Source organism: Theropithecus gelada, chromosome 19, assembly GCF_003255815.1.
Source record: "Theropithecus gelada isolate Dixy chromosome 19, Tgel_1.0, whole genome shotgun sequence".
NCBI lineage: Eukaryota > Metazoa > Chordata > Mammalia > Primates > Cercopithecidae > Theropithecus > Theropithecus gelada.
This window is the reverse complement of record NC_037687.1, coordinates 4636895-4650633: the sequence shown is the minus strand read 5'-3', so window position 1 is coordinate 4650633 and position 13739 is coordinate 4636895. Positions and strand designations below refer to the sequence as shown.

The following is a 13739-nucleotide window of genomic DNA, read 5'->3' as shown; positions in this document are numbered from 1 at the left end:
CCCTCCCCCTGAGCTGGGTGTCTCTGTCCTCAGGTGTCCCCTATGAAACCGCTGGAAATCAAGACCCAGTGCTCAGGGCCCCGGATGGACCCCAAAATCTGCCCTGCCGACCCTGCCTTCTTCTCCTTCATCAACAACAGCGACCTGTGGGTGGCCAACATCGAGACAGGCGAGGAGCGGCGGCTGACCTTCTGCCACCAAGGTGGGGCCAGCCCCTCCTGTGCACGGCCACCATAGCCACCTGGCCAGCTTCCAGAAGGCCCTGTTGCCCCCACAGCCAGGGTCTTCCTGCATGCACCCCTCACAAGCCACGCTCCCGTGCAGACCTTCTGTGGCCTGCCACGTCTCCCAGGAGGTCTGTAGTTTTCTTTTCTTTTCTTTTCTTTTTTTTTTTGAGCGAGTCTCAGGCGGAGCGCTCTTGCCCAGGCAGAGTGCAGTGGTGTGATCTCGGCTCGCTGCAACCTCTGCCTCTTGGGTTCAAGCGATTCTCCTGCCTCAGCCTCCCAAGTAGCTGGGATTACAGGTGCCCGCCACCACGCCTGGCTAATTTTTTTTTTTTTGTATTTTTTAATTGTGACAAGGTTTCCTCATGTTGGCCAGGCTGCTCTTGAGCTCCTGACCTCAAATGATCCACCTGCCTCGGCCTCCCAAGGTCCTGGGATTACAGGCATGAGCCACCGCACCTGGCCGCTCTCTGGTTTTCTGCAGCAGGCGTCGGCCCAGCCACGGTGCTCTGCCAGGTGTTCCTGGGCGTTTCCGCCCCTGCACACCTTCCCCTCCACTCTGCCTGTCCGGCCCCATCAAGTCAAGGCCACATCTCACCTGCTTCCTGTGTGTTCTGTCCACTCCCCTGCTCACCAGAAGTGACCCCATCCTTCCTTGTCCTGGTTTCAAGTCACTGATCGCTGCCTCTCCGTCCCATGAGCCCGGGTCCCACTTTTCCAAACCTGGGCACTCAGCGATGTCCAGAGACGTTTTGAGGTGGCACACTTGGGCAGGGGTGCTCCTGGCCTGCCATGGAGTGAGTGGAGGCCAGGACACTGCTCAGCACCCTGCCCTGCCGTGCTCTGGACGGCCCCACCCTAGAGACCAAGAGGACCCCAGTGTCCGCAGTGTGAGGTGGAGCAGCCCTGCTTGAAAACAGTCGGCTTGAGCTCTCCCTCCCTCTCCATCCGTCTCCTTCCCTCTCTCCTTCTCCTTCCCTCCTTCTCTCTCCCTCTCTCTCATGCTCTCCTGGAGCCCCTGGCCGTCTCCAATGTTAGCAGGCTGCTCACCCCTTGTTGACGCTCTCTGTCTCTCCCCCTAGGTTTATCCAATGTCCTGGACGACCCCAAGTCTGCGGGCGTGGCCACCTTTGTCATACAGGAAGAGTTTGACCGCTTCACTGGGTACTGGTGGTGCCCCACAGCCTCCTGGGAAGGTAGGTCCCTTCCATTTTTCAACATGCTCCAGGGCGTGCTTTTCCTTCTGCAGTCACAGTTTGTGTCCTTCCTGCCCCTTACTCCTTTTACTTCAAACCACTTCCGTGGTCTGTCAATACCAACACCTAGAGAGTTCCTTAACGACTGTAGACGTCGCTGTTGCCCTAAAAGGGGACACAGTTCAGCCTGTTACACCCCATGTGGCCACTTCCCATGCAGTTCATGCTGGGAATAGCCTTGCTCTGCTTCCCACTGCACAGAGGAGGAAACCAAAGCCCAGAGAGTTGGGACTGGCATATGGTCTAGCGAATGGCAGAGCCGGGGTTCTGGTTTCAGAGCCCATGGTGCCCAGCGTCAGGCCCTGGTGCTGCAGAAGAGGGTGGGCTGATGGCAGGGACTCCGCCGCCGGCATCCTCAGTTTGCCCACCCCTACCAAGGTTCAGAGGGCCTCAAGACGCTGCGAATCCTATACGAGGAAGTCGATGAGTCCGAGGTGGAGGTCATTCACGTCCCTTCTCCTGCACTAGAAGAAAGGAAGACGGACTCGTATCGGTACCCCAGGACAGGTGAGTGCTCGGTACATGTGAGGGGCCAGGCCGGGGATCTGAGGCCCCTGGGGCATGACTGGTGAGGTGCACTGTCCCCCAGGCCCTCTGAGCTGCACAAATGTGCTCTGGGCATCTGGGGCCATGTAGGGGGAAGGCTTCTACCCTGCAGGGGACGCCCCTTTCTCCTGGCTTACCATGGCCTCCTGATCACATTGCTCAGAGGTTAGCAAGCCGTCTCTGGAAGGGGCAGGGGGACAGGTGTCTCAGGCTTCTAGGGCCAGGCGAAGGCAGGCTAGGCTCTCTTGCAACTGTCCCACCCTGCTGCTGGAGCACAAAAGCGGCACGTGCAGGAATGGACGTGGCCGCGTGCCAAGAAAACTTGACTGAAGTTTGGATTGCAAATAACTCACCTTGAGATACATATGATTTTCATATTAGCCAAAATGTCCCTCTTGTTTTATTTGTTTATCTTCTTAACCATCTCAGAACGAAAGAAGGATTTTTAGGCATACAAAAACAGAAGGCAGGCTGGATTTGACCCTCACACTGTAGTGGTGTTTGTTTGTTTGTTTGTTTGTTTTTGTTTTTGTTTTTGTTTGAGACAGAGTCTCGCTCTGTCGCCCAAGCTGGAGTGCAGTGGCGCGATCTCAGCTCAACTGCAAGCTCCGCCTCCCAGGTTCACGCCATTCTCCTGCCTCAGCCTCCCGAGCAGCTGGGACTACAGGCGCCCGCCACCTCACCCGGCTAGTTTTTTTTTTGTATTTTTTAGTAGAGACGGGGTTTCACTGGGTTAGCCAGGATGGTCTCGATCTCCTGACCTCGTGATCCGCCCGCCTCAGCCTCCCAAAGTGCTGGGATTACAGGCTTGAGCCACCGCGCCCGGCATGTTTGTTTGTTTTTGAGACAAGGTTTCACCTTGTGGCTCAGGCAGGAGTACAGTGGTACAATCACAGCTCACTGCAGCCTCAAATTCCTGGGCTCAAGTGATCCTCCCACCTCTGCCTCCCAGGTAGCTGGTACTACAGGTGTGCGCCACCATGCCCAGCCAATATTTAAATTTTTTGTAGAGACAGAGTCTTGCTTTGTTGCCCAGGCTGGTTTCGAACTCCTGACCTCAAGTGGTCCTCTCGCCTTGGTGTCCCAAAGTGCTGAGATTGCAGACGTGAGCCACCATGCCCGGCCACTCCCAATTCTTAAACCTCTTTCCAATTATTTAAAAATATCTCTGGAGCCAAACAGAACACACATGCAGCCCAGATTCCACATTCAGGCCTTGGGTTTGCAACCCCCGTGGGACCATATAAGATCATTGTTCTTGCCCGTACCCCGCAAGTGCCTGCTCTGTGCCGTGCTAGATGGAAGCTTCCTGTGGGGTCTTTCCAACTCCCACTGCAAATGAGCTAAGTCAGTCTCTTCCCCCTTGTTTGACAGATGAGAAAACTGAGGCTCAGAGATGTCACCTGCCCTGGGGGCCAGAGCCACGAGGGCTGGAGTTGAGTTTCTCGTAGGTCTAGCCAAAAAAATTAAGCATTCTCTGCTCTGCTAGGGCCTGCGCCCTCTTTTGGAGCCTGAACTAAGTCCCACTCTTCAGAAGCCTCTTGGGTCCCTTATTCTGTTGCCATTGGCCTCCCAAGGGCGCAGGTCTGGCTGTCACACGGCTCCCTCGTTTTGCATGGGACACACCCCACTCGTCACGTTGTCAGTGGTTTCACTGTGATGCTCGGGCCTCGCCGTCTGCTCTGGAGCTCTCCCAAGGCAGGGATGGCATCTTCCTGGTGTCTGCAGCTCCCACAAGCCCCAGCTCTCAGCACAGGGTGTGGCCTGGGTTCTTAAATGAGACAGCCGAATGTCACCTCACTGTTGGGAATGCGATCCAGGCCCAAAATCTTAGAAGGTCCCCGCCTGAGGGGCGTCACGCCTGTACCAGCGGGACGGTGTGCCTGCAGACAGACCGTGGGACACCCGACTTCTCCTGCCTCCCCCGCACCAATTGTACACCTCTCTGTGGACGTCACCCTGCAGCCCAGGCCCCCCACGCCGGCTCTCGGCACGCACAGATGACACCTGCTTGGCGTTCACCTCACTTCGGTTTTTGCAGGCAGCAAGAATCCCAAGATCGCCTTGAAACTGGCCGAGTTCCAGACCGACAGCCAGGGCAAGGTAAGGGGGCCTGGTGCATCCTAGAGAATCTTCCAGATGACGCAGGGAAGGGCCGGGTAGGCAGCTGGGCGGATGGGCAGGTCACTCACTTCCCTTGCGGGGACACGCCCGAGGCCCCAGCCCTGCTGCCTGGCCCGCCTAGCCATGGGCCTTCCCTGCGTGTCTCTGGGCCAGGGCCGGGAATGCGGCGTGGCGAGCTGGCCTCCCTGTGGTAAGGAACGAGTGCTGGGCAGGGGTCCTTCGAGGACAGGCGTGGCAGGTTCTCCCAGGCTCCCCCCGGAGGGGGTGATGTGTGGATCTAGAGCTGCCCTGTCTCCAAGTTTCTAGAACAGAGAACTCCGCAGGGCAAATGGCTGGGGGACCCCAGCTTCAGATGGGGTGTTTCCTCCAGCATTTTGGGCAGATCCTAAGGGATCAGTTCACTGGACCCGTCAGCTACTGTGGGGAGGAGAGTGATCTGGGTCCCCATCCCCGCACCTCGTCAGATCCAGCACACAGGGTCCTCATCACCTGGGGGTCATCTCAAAGGACCCCACACTCTGTAGGCGCTATCAGGCAGCAAAAGGTATCATCACCCTGCAGCGAGACGGTCACCAGCAGATCATACCAGTGACCACATCTCCCTCGGCGCCCGTCTCCCCAGCCACCCGCTCCAGCCCAGCATATCCCTCCCTTCTCTCACGTCCCTGCCCTCCCTGGGGACCCCCAATAGCCCCACACCGATCCATTCTCTCGGAAGTTGCAAATCCCCTAAGACCCAGAAAGGTGTCAGGAAGTTAAGTAACATCACATTGGAGAACTCACAGACGGAGCCCTGGACCAAAGAGGCTGGGGCAGAGGAGACGAGATGACGATGGGGACACAGGTGTCCAGGGAATCCCTCCTTTCCCCTACGTAGCCAGAGGATGGGAGGCAGGGACAAACCAAGGAGGCCCTTGTGCACTTTTGCAAAAATGATACAATGTTTTGGGGAAGCATGTAAGATAAAACGTACCTGTTTTCATAATTTGGAGGGTTGTGGGTGCTTTTTGACCTGGTTAGGCCCTCTCCGAACCTCTTTTGCATTCTTGACAGAGCATTCTGGCAGATTTGAGGTGGTCAGTCTGAGTGGCCTTGCCAGGGATCCACATGAAGCCTCCCTCCAGGCTGGGCTTTTGCTTTGCTTGTTTGTTCTTGTTTTTTGAGACAGGGTCTCACTGTCATCTAGGCTGGAGTACACTGGTGCAATTATGACCCACTGCAGCCTCAACCTCCCAGGCTCAAGGCAATCCTCTCGCCTCAGCCTCTGAGTAGCTGGGACTACAGGCATGCACCACCACACCTAACTAATTGTGGGTTTTGTAGAGATGGGGTCTTGCCGTGTTCCCCAGGCTGGTCTCGAACTCCTGACCTCAAGTGATCCACCTGCCTCGGCCTCCCAAACCGCTGGGATTACAGGCGTGAGCCACTGCAGCCGGCCCCGCCAGACTGTTTTAGTGGCTCCTTGCACTCTCAGACGTGCAGAGTCTTTAGGTGGACTTGGGTGACGCCAATCAAACAAGGCAGCTTGGAGATGTGGGACTGGTGACCCACTCAAGTGGTAGAGCTGGAGGCCCTGCTGCCGTTTCTCCCTTCGATCCCCCAGAGACGCCGTGCCAGCCCCGTTTAGGCACAAGGAAGCCCTAGGTCCCCTTTCTCTAGATCCCCTGGAGATCCCATGTCAGCCCCATTTAGGTTCGAGGAAGCCCCAGGTCTCCTGTCTCTCAATACCCTGGACACGCTGTGCCAGCCCCGTTTAACATGGGGAAGCCCTGGGTCTGGGGACTGTGCTTGCCCAGAGCCACCTGGCTCTAAGGGATAGCCCAGACCAGAGCCTTGGGGTCCAGGTACCCACTGGGGTGCCGCCATTGGCTCACCCAGCCCACCTGCCCCAGTTGGGTGTAGTCGTTTGTTCGGGCCATGACAAAGGACCACAGACTGGGAACTCAGTCGAAATTGACAATGTCCAACACCAAGGTGCTGGCAGGGGGCTCCTTCTCCATGGCTTCTTGGTGGCCGTTGCTTCCCGATTCTCTTCTCTAAACGGCCTCCCTCTGTGTGTCTATGTCCATGTGTCCCCCCTTAAGGACAGCAGTCATGCTGGATCAGGCCCCACCCTCGTCCGCACAACCTTGTCTTAACTCAGTACATCTCCAGTGGCCCCATTTCCAAAGAAGGTCGCGTTCTGGGGTTCTGGAGGCTGAGACTCCAGCATATGAATCTGGGGGGAACATGACGGGACCCTGCGCAGTGGCCTTCTCCTCCGAGCAGCGCCGGGCAGGCCAGGGCATGACCCACACCTGTTTCCCTTCAGATCGTCTCGACCCAGGAGAAGGAGCTGGTGCAGCCCTTCAGCTCGCTGTTCCCGAAGGTGGAGTACATCGCCAGGGCCGGGTGGACCCGGGATGGCAAATAGTGAGTGTCTCCGGCTGGAACCTGAGGAATTCACCTGCGGGGCCCTGGACCCTGAGCAGCCACTGAATCCGCCTCCTGGCCTTTTGTGCCATTCCTTCCATCTGCTCACATGTCTTCCCGCAGTGCCACCGCCAGGACAGGCCTCAGCCCAGTGTCCAAAGGGCCTTCCTGACCTTAGCCAGTCTGAGGATGACACACTGGACTTACGAGTCCCAGTGTTAGTACCACCAGGACACGCTGATCCAGTTACCCAGAATGTGGAGGAGACCTACAGAGGGGATTTCAGGTGTCCCCAGACCTCGGACTCAGAAAAACTCAGTCACAAAGTAGAGGTGCTCCCCTGGACTCACTCCCCAACCTCCCACCCTTGTCGAGGAGAAAACTCTACCGCTTCCCTGAACGGGGGCCCCAAACCCCAGTGGGCAAAATTCAGCCTCTGCCTGTGTTTTTTTTTTTTTTTGAGACGGAGACTTGCTCTGTCACCCAGGCTGGAGTGCAGTGGCGTGATCTCGGCTCACTGCAACCTCTGCCGCCTGAGTTCAAGCAATTCTTCTGCCTCAGCCTCCCAAGTAGCTGGGATTACAGGCGCCTGCCACCACGCCTGGCTAACTTTTGTATTTTTAGTAGAGATGGGGTTTCAGCATCTTGGCCAGGCTGGTCTTGAACTCTTGACCTCGTGATCCACCCATCTCGGCCTCCCAAAGTGCTGGGATTACAGGTGTGAGCCACCGCGCCCGGCTGTCTGCCTGTTTTTATACATCCCATGAGCTCAAAATGGCAGTTACGCTTCCCCCGCTGCCCCGAGACGGAGTCTTGCTCTGTCGCCCAGGCTGGAGTGCAGTGGCGCAATTTCGGTCACTGCAAGCTCCGCCTCCCAGGTTCACGCCATTCTCTTGCCTCAGCCTCCTGAGTAGCTGGGACCACAGGCGCCTGCCACCACGCCCGGCTAATTTTTTGTATTTTTAGTAGAGACGGGGATTTCACTGTGTTAGCCAGGATGGTCTCCATCTGACCTCGTGATCTGCCCACCTTGGCCTCCCAAAGTGCTGGGATTACAGGCGTGAGACAGTGCCCAGCCGGCAGTTATGCTTTTATTTATTTATTTATTTATTATTATTATTTGAGATGAAGTCTCACTCTATTGCCCAGGCTGGAATGCAGTGGCGCGATCTCGGTTCACTGCAACTGTTGTCTCCTGGGTTCAAGAGATTCTTCTGTCTCAGCCTCCCGAGTAGCTGTGACTACAGGCACCCACCACCATGCCCGGCTAATTTTTGTATTTTTAGTAGAGACAGAGTTTCACCATGTTGACCAGGCTGGTCTTGAACTCCTGGCCTTAGGTGATTGGCCCGCCTCTGCCGTGGCATTTATGCTTTTAAATGATTGAGGGCAGAAGGGAGGGGATCCACAGCAGATTTTATCACACATGGAAGTGATGTGAAATTCACATCTCAGCGTCCATGCATAAAGTTGTGTTGGCATACAGCCACGCCCACTTGTTTGCAGACTGTCAGTGGCAGAATTGAGTAGCTATGATAGAAACTATGACCCACCAAGCTGAAAGTATTTCATATCCGGGCCTGTTTCACAGAAAAACTGCTTCCCCTGCCCTACACACTTGCTAGGCCTCCTTTCCTTTTATATTTTGTGTAAAAATGGGGTCTTGCTCTATGGCCCAGGCTGAAGGGTAGTGGCACAATCATAGCTCACTGCACCCCTGAACTCCTAGGCTCAAGCATTCCCCCGACCTCAGCCTCCTGAGAACTTAGGGTCACAGGCCAGAGCCACCATGCCTGGCTAATAATTTTTTTGATGTTATTGTTTTTTGTGTTTTTTTTTGAGATGGAGTCTCGCTCTGTCCCCCAGGCTGGAGTGCAGTGGCGCGATCTCGGCTCACTGCAAGCTCCGCCTCCCGGGTTCACGCCATTCTCCTGCCTCAGCCTCCCGAGTAGCTGGGACTACAGGCGCCCGCCACCATGCCCGGCTAATTTTTTGTATTTTTAGTAGAGACAGGGTCTCACCGTGTTAGCCAGGATGGTCTTGATCTCCTGACCTTGTGATCCGCCTGCCTTGGCCTCCCAAAGTGCTGGGATTACAGGCGTGAGCCGCCACGGCCGGCCTTCCAGTGGAATGTTAACAATGAATTCTATTATGTGCTGCTTCCATATGTACGTTTGCTAGGACTGTGGGTGTGAGTCGCCACGCCCGGCTAATATTTTAATTTTTTTTTTTTTTTTTTGAGATGGAGTCTTGCTCTGTCGCCAGGCTGGAGTGCAACGGCGCGATCTTGGCTCACTGCAACCTCTGACTCCCAGGTTCAAGCAATTTTCCTGCCTCAGCCTCCCGAGTAGCTGGGATTACAGGCACGTACCACCATGCCCAACTAATTTTTGTATTTTTAGTAGGGACGGGGTTTCAGCCATGTTGACCAGGACGGTCTCGAACTCTTGACCTTGTGATCTGCCCGCCTCAGCTTCCCAAAGTGCTGGGATTATAGGCGTGAGCCACTGTGCCTGGACTCTTTTTTTTTTTTTTTTGTAGAGACAAGGTCTTGCATGTCGCCCATGCGGGTCTTGAACCACCCACCTCAGCCTCTTAAAGTGCTTGGATTGCAGGCCTGAGCCCCGGCACCCACTCTAGTTAGTATTTTACATCCCTGTGATGCTTCCCATTGGTTTGGTTTTCGTTGTTCTCTCTTTGTGTGGAGGTGCTTCTTTTCCACGTAGAATTCTGACATCTCCTCTTAAAATAAATTCAAGTTTAAAAATTGTTCATTTAGGCCAGGTGCAGTGGCTCACGTCTGTAAACCCAGCACTTTGGGAGGCTGGGGCTGGCATATCATCTGAGTTCAGGAGTTCGAGACCAGCCTGGGCAACATGGTGAAACCCTGTCTCTACTAAAAATACAAAAAATAGCCAGGTGTGGTGGCAGGCACCTATAATCCCAGATACGCAGGAGGCTGAGGCAGGAGAATCACTTGAACCGGGCATGTGGAGGTTGCAGTGAGCCGAGATTGTGCCACTACACTTCAACCTGGACAAGAGTGAAACTCTGTCTCAAAAAATTAAACACACAAATAAATAAAATAAAGCAAGCGATGAAATAAAGGATAGCAACTGTGGGCGGAGGAGTCAGTGAAGAGGAGAAACTATTACAGCTTCTCCTCGTTTCCACCTCTAAAAGCAGAGAGGCCATTGTTTCCAGAACACTTGGATCATGGAGTCTCATCACCCATCCTGTCCTCCCCTAAGCATGTTCCAGGAAGGAAGCTTGTGGGTGCTGTAGGGTTACTTGGCCAAGTGCAGGTGAAGCCAGCGCAGGAAGCCCAGCCCTAATTCCACACGGGTTTGGACGCCGCGTCCCCAGCTTTTCTCTGCAGGACACTGAGGCTCCCAGCTTCCCTCCCATCTTCCCATCATCTTCCCCCTCAGTGCCTGGGCCATGTTCCTGGACCGTCCCCAGCAGTGGCTCCAGCTCGTCCTCCTCCCCCCGGCCCTGTTCATCCCAAGCACAGAGAATGAGGAGCAGCGGCTAGCCTCTGCCAGAGCTGTCCCCAGGAACGTCCAGCCGTATGTGGTGTACGAGGAGGTCACCAATGTCTGGATCAATGTAAGCGGGACAAGCGCTAGCTGTGTGTCTGCCTGGGCCCTGAAGTCACACTGCCCCCACCCCCACGTCCCAGAAGGCTGAGTGCCAATGACGGGTGGGGTTTGCCCTTATGTGGAGAAGTGAGCTCAGGCCTTGGCCATCCCTGGCTGGCAGGGAAGAGGGTCTGCGGAGCTGGTGAGTCTGGCAGCTATTGGAGCCTCTCCCCTCATCTTTTTTTTTTTTTTTTTTTTTTGAGATAATCTCGCTTTGTCATCCAGGCTGGAGTGCAGTGGCACAGTCTCGGCTCACTGCAACCTCCGCCTCCCCCCGGGTTCAAGCAATTATCCAGTCTCACAATTATCCTGTCTCAGCCTACCGAGTAGCTGGGATTACAGGCGCCCGCCACCACGCCCAGCTAATTTTTTGTATTTTTAGTAGAGATGGAGTTTCACTGTGTTAGCCAGGATGGTCTCGATCTCCTGCCCTTGTGATCCGCCTGCCTCAGCCTCCCAAAGTGCTGGGATTACAGGTGTGAGCCATCGCGTCTGGCTTTTTATTTTAATTTTATTTTTTCCTAATTAGAGACAGGGTTGCTCTGTTGCCCAGACTGGAGTGCAGTGGTACGGTCATAGCTCGCTGCAGCCTCGACCTCCTGGGCTTAAGTGATCCTCCCGCCTCAGCCTCCTGAGTAGCTAGGACTACAAGCCTGCACCACAATGCCTGGCTAATTTATTTATTTATTTTTAGAGGTGGAGTCTTACTATGTTGTCCAGGCTGATCTCTCAAACTCCTGGGCTCAAGCAAGTCTCTTGCCTCAGCCTCCCAAACTACCGGGATTACTGGTGTGAGCCACCATGCCCAGCCACCCACACCTTCTGACACATCTTCTTTCCCCTTTCTGGACAGGTTCATGACATCTTCTATCCCTTCCCCCAGTCAGAGGGAGAGGACGAGCTCTGCTTTCTCCGCGCCAATGAGTGCAAGACCGGCTTCTGCCATTTGTACAAAGTCACCGCCGTTTTAAAATCCCAGGGCTACGACTGGAGTGAGCCCTTCAGCCCCAGGGAAGGTGAGCAGAGCATGACGAATGCTGTCGACTCTGTCCCGGGACAGGACAGAGCTCCCAAGGGTCACGTCTGGATAGAGAGGCGGGGTGGTCCAGGAGCCAGGCCCAGGCTCTTCCAGGTTAGAGCAGGGACACCATGGACGCCAGGGCCGGGTGGTTCTCTGGGGTGGGGCCTTCCTGTGCGCTGAGTGGCGTCCTTGGCCTCCACCCACTACATGCCAGGAGCACCTCCAGTTGTGACAATAACAGATGTCCCTAGATGTGGTCCGGTGCCCTCTGAGGGCAGAGCCCACACAGCAACCAAGGCGTCCCCCAACACAGGGGACAGAGACCCCAGGGAGCGAGGCGTCCGGGAGTGCAGGAGCTGAGGGGCGAATGAGCCAGGGATGGGCGATGCCGTAGGCTGCCGCAGAGCTGAGTACAGTGTGGACCGAGGAGTGACAACTGCCTCACGCCAGCATCAGGGTCCTCCTGGGTGGGATGCGGCCAGTGCAGACTGGCTGAGCATCTTGAAGGGGAGCTGTCTTCGGCTCATTGGTGTTTTGCTTTCTGTGTCTGGCTTAGCCACCACCACCTGGCATTGGGATTTCATGTACATGCTCGTTTTGCCCCCTATGGGAAAATGGGCCGGCCCGAGCACTCACGTTTCAAATGTGGTCTCAAGTAGAGCCAGCCACAGCTGCCACTTTCCAGGGGCACAGACCCTCCAGGCTGCTGCAGTGTCACCAGGGACCCCGGGCCTGTGAGGTGTGCACACCAGATTTCCCAGCACCCTGCTCAGCCCCCAGCGCACACCACGCATCTCCTAGACGGCAGGTGCATGGCAAGGAGGTGACCCCAAGTGACGTTGCATCAGAAGGAACACGTCAGGACGCGGGCAGGAGCCTGGGTCTTGGGGCTGGGTGGGAACCCCTGTCCTCCCCAGGTCCCGATGCTACAAGTAACCCCACCCAGACCTCTACGCCAGGGAAACCACGTCTGCCCTCCCGTGCTGTTCGTCCCTCCTGACAGGCACGTTTCCAACAGCTTGTTTAGACCTAAAAGGTTAAGAAAGGACAGTGAGCCCTCAGTTACAAACCGTCTCAGTGTGTTTCTGCTGCATGCCATGATACGCCCCGCACTGTCATTCTTTACCTGCTGAAAATTCAAACGTGAGATCAACCCTCCTACCCCCACAAAAAAACAATAATAAAACCAGCAGAGCCCTGGTCTCTAGCCCTAGCGTTCACCAGCGTCTTGTTCCAGCCGGGGTGGTGGCTCACACCTGGAATCCCAGCGCTTTGGGAAGCCGAGGTGGGAGTATCGCTTGAGCCCAGAAGTTTAAGGCCAGCCTGGGCAACATAGTTAGACCCTGTCTCTACCCCCTCGCTCCCCTAAAAAAGTCGGCCAGGCGCCGTGACTCATGCCTGTAATCCCAGCAATTTGGGAGGCTGAGGCAGGTGGATCACCTGAGGTCAGGAGTTGGAGACCAGCTTGACCAACATGGTGAAACCCCGTCTCTACTAAAAATACAAAGTCTAGCTGGGCATGGTGGCAGGCGCCTATAATCCCAGCTACTTGGGAGGCTGAGGCAGGAGAATCACTTGAACCCAGGAGATGGAGGTTGCAGTGAGCCGAAATTGCGCCATTGCACTCCAGCCTGGGCGACAAGAGCAAGACTTCGTCTTAAAAAAAAAAAAAAAAGTCTGGTTCTACAAAGTCCTAATGTGTCCTAAGAGGTCATAGGCCCAGTTGGCTCCACCCCCACCCCCCCAGCCCTGTACCACACACACATGTCATGTGGCCTTTGGAGGGTTCTAAAATTGGGAAATTCCAATGAAAATCCAGACTCCTGGTTTCTCTTCCTGTTTCTTTTTTTTTTTTTTTTGAGACGGGTTCTTGCTCTGTCACCCAGGCTGGAGTGGCAGTGGTGTGATCATAGCTCACCACAGCCTCAACCTCCTGGGCTCAAGCAGTCCTCCCAGCTCAATCTCCCAAGTAGCTTGGACCACAGACACACGTCACCATGCCTGACTAATTTTTTTTTTTTTTTTTTGGAGAGACAGGGTCTCACTATGTTGCCCAGGCTGGTCTCAAACTCCTGACCTCAAGCAATCCTCCTGCCTCGGCCTCCCAAAGTGCTGGGATTACACTAGTGAGCCAGGGGCCTCCTGGTTTCTCATGGGAAACACTGGGCCTGCCATCCACATGTCAGGAACAGGCCCCGCAGGCCTCCTCTCCTGTCTGGCAGGTCTGACGCAGTGGCCTGTGCTGGTGTCTTGAGTTCACGGCAACCCAGGGTTTCAGTGGCTCCATGGCGAGTCTCCTTGGGTGGAATTTGGCCTGGGTGCCTGCATCACCTCCCAGGCCCCTTCACCTCCCTTCTTTCTTTCCTTCCAGATGAATTTAAGTGCCCCATTAAGGAAGAGATTGCTCTGACCAGCGGTGAATGGGAGGTTTTGGCGAGGCACGGCTCCAAGGTACCAGGGTCTCCTTGCAGCCTTCCCCTGATCCACACATGTGTGTTTTACACACATACACTCA

General features: G+C 55.4%; 1 protein-coding gene across 1 annotated transcript in view; it reads left to right on the top strand.

Moving 5' to 3' along the window:
- Positions 1–13739, top strand: part of DPP9 (dipeptidyl peptidase 9) — a 51186-nt gene that overhangs the window by 20995 nt on the left and 16452 nt on the right. The window contains exons 7-14 of the mRNA XM_025365985.1: positions 34–202; positions 1307–1420; positions 1859–1987; positions 4068–4129; positions 6462–6562; positions 9994–10171; positions 11057–11219; positions 13596–13675. Of these exons, the coding sequence (XP_025221770.1) occupies positions 34–202; positions 1307–1420; positions 1859–1987; positions 4068–4129; positions 6462–6562; positions 9994–10171; positions 11057–11219; positions 13596–13675 (996 nt within the window). The remainder of the gene's footprint in view (positions 1–33; positions 203–1306; positions 1421–1858; positions 1988–4067; positions 4130–6461; positions 6563–9993; positions 10172–11056; positions 11220–13595; positions 13676–13739) is intronic.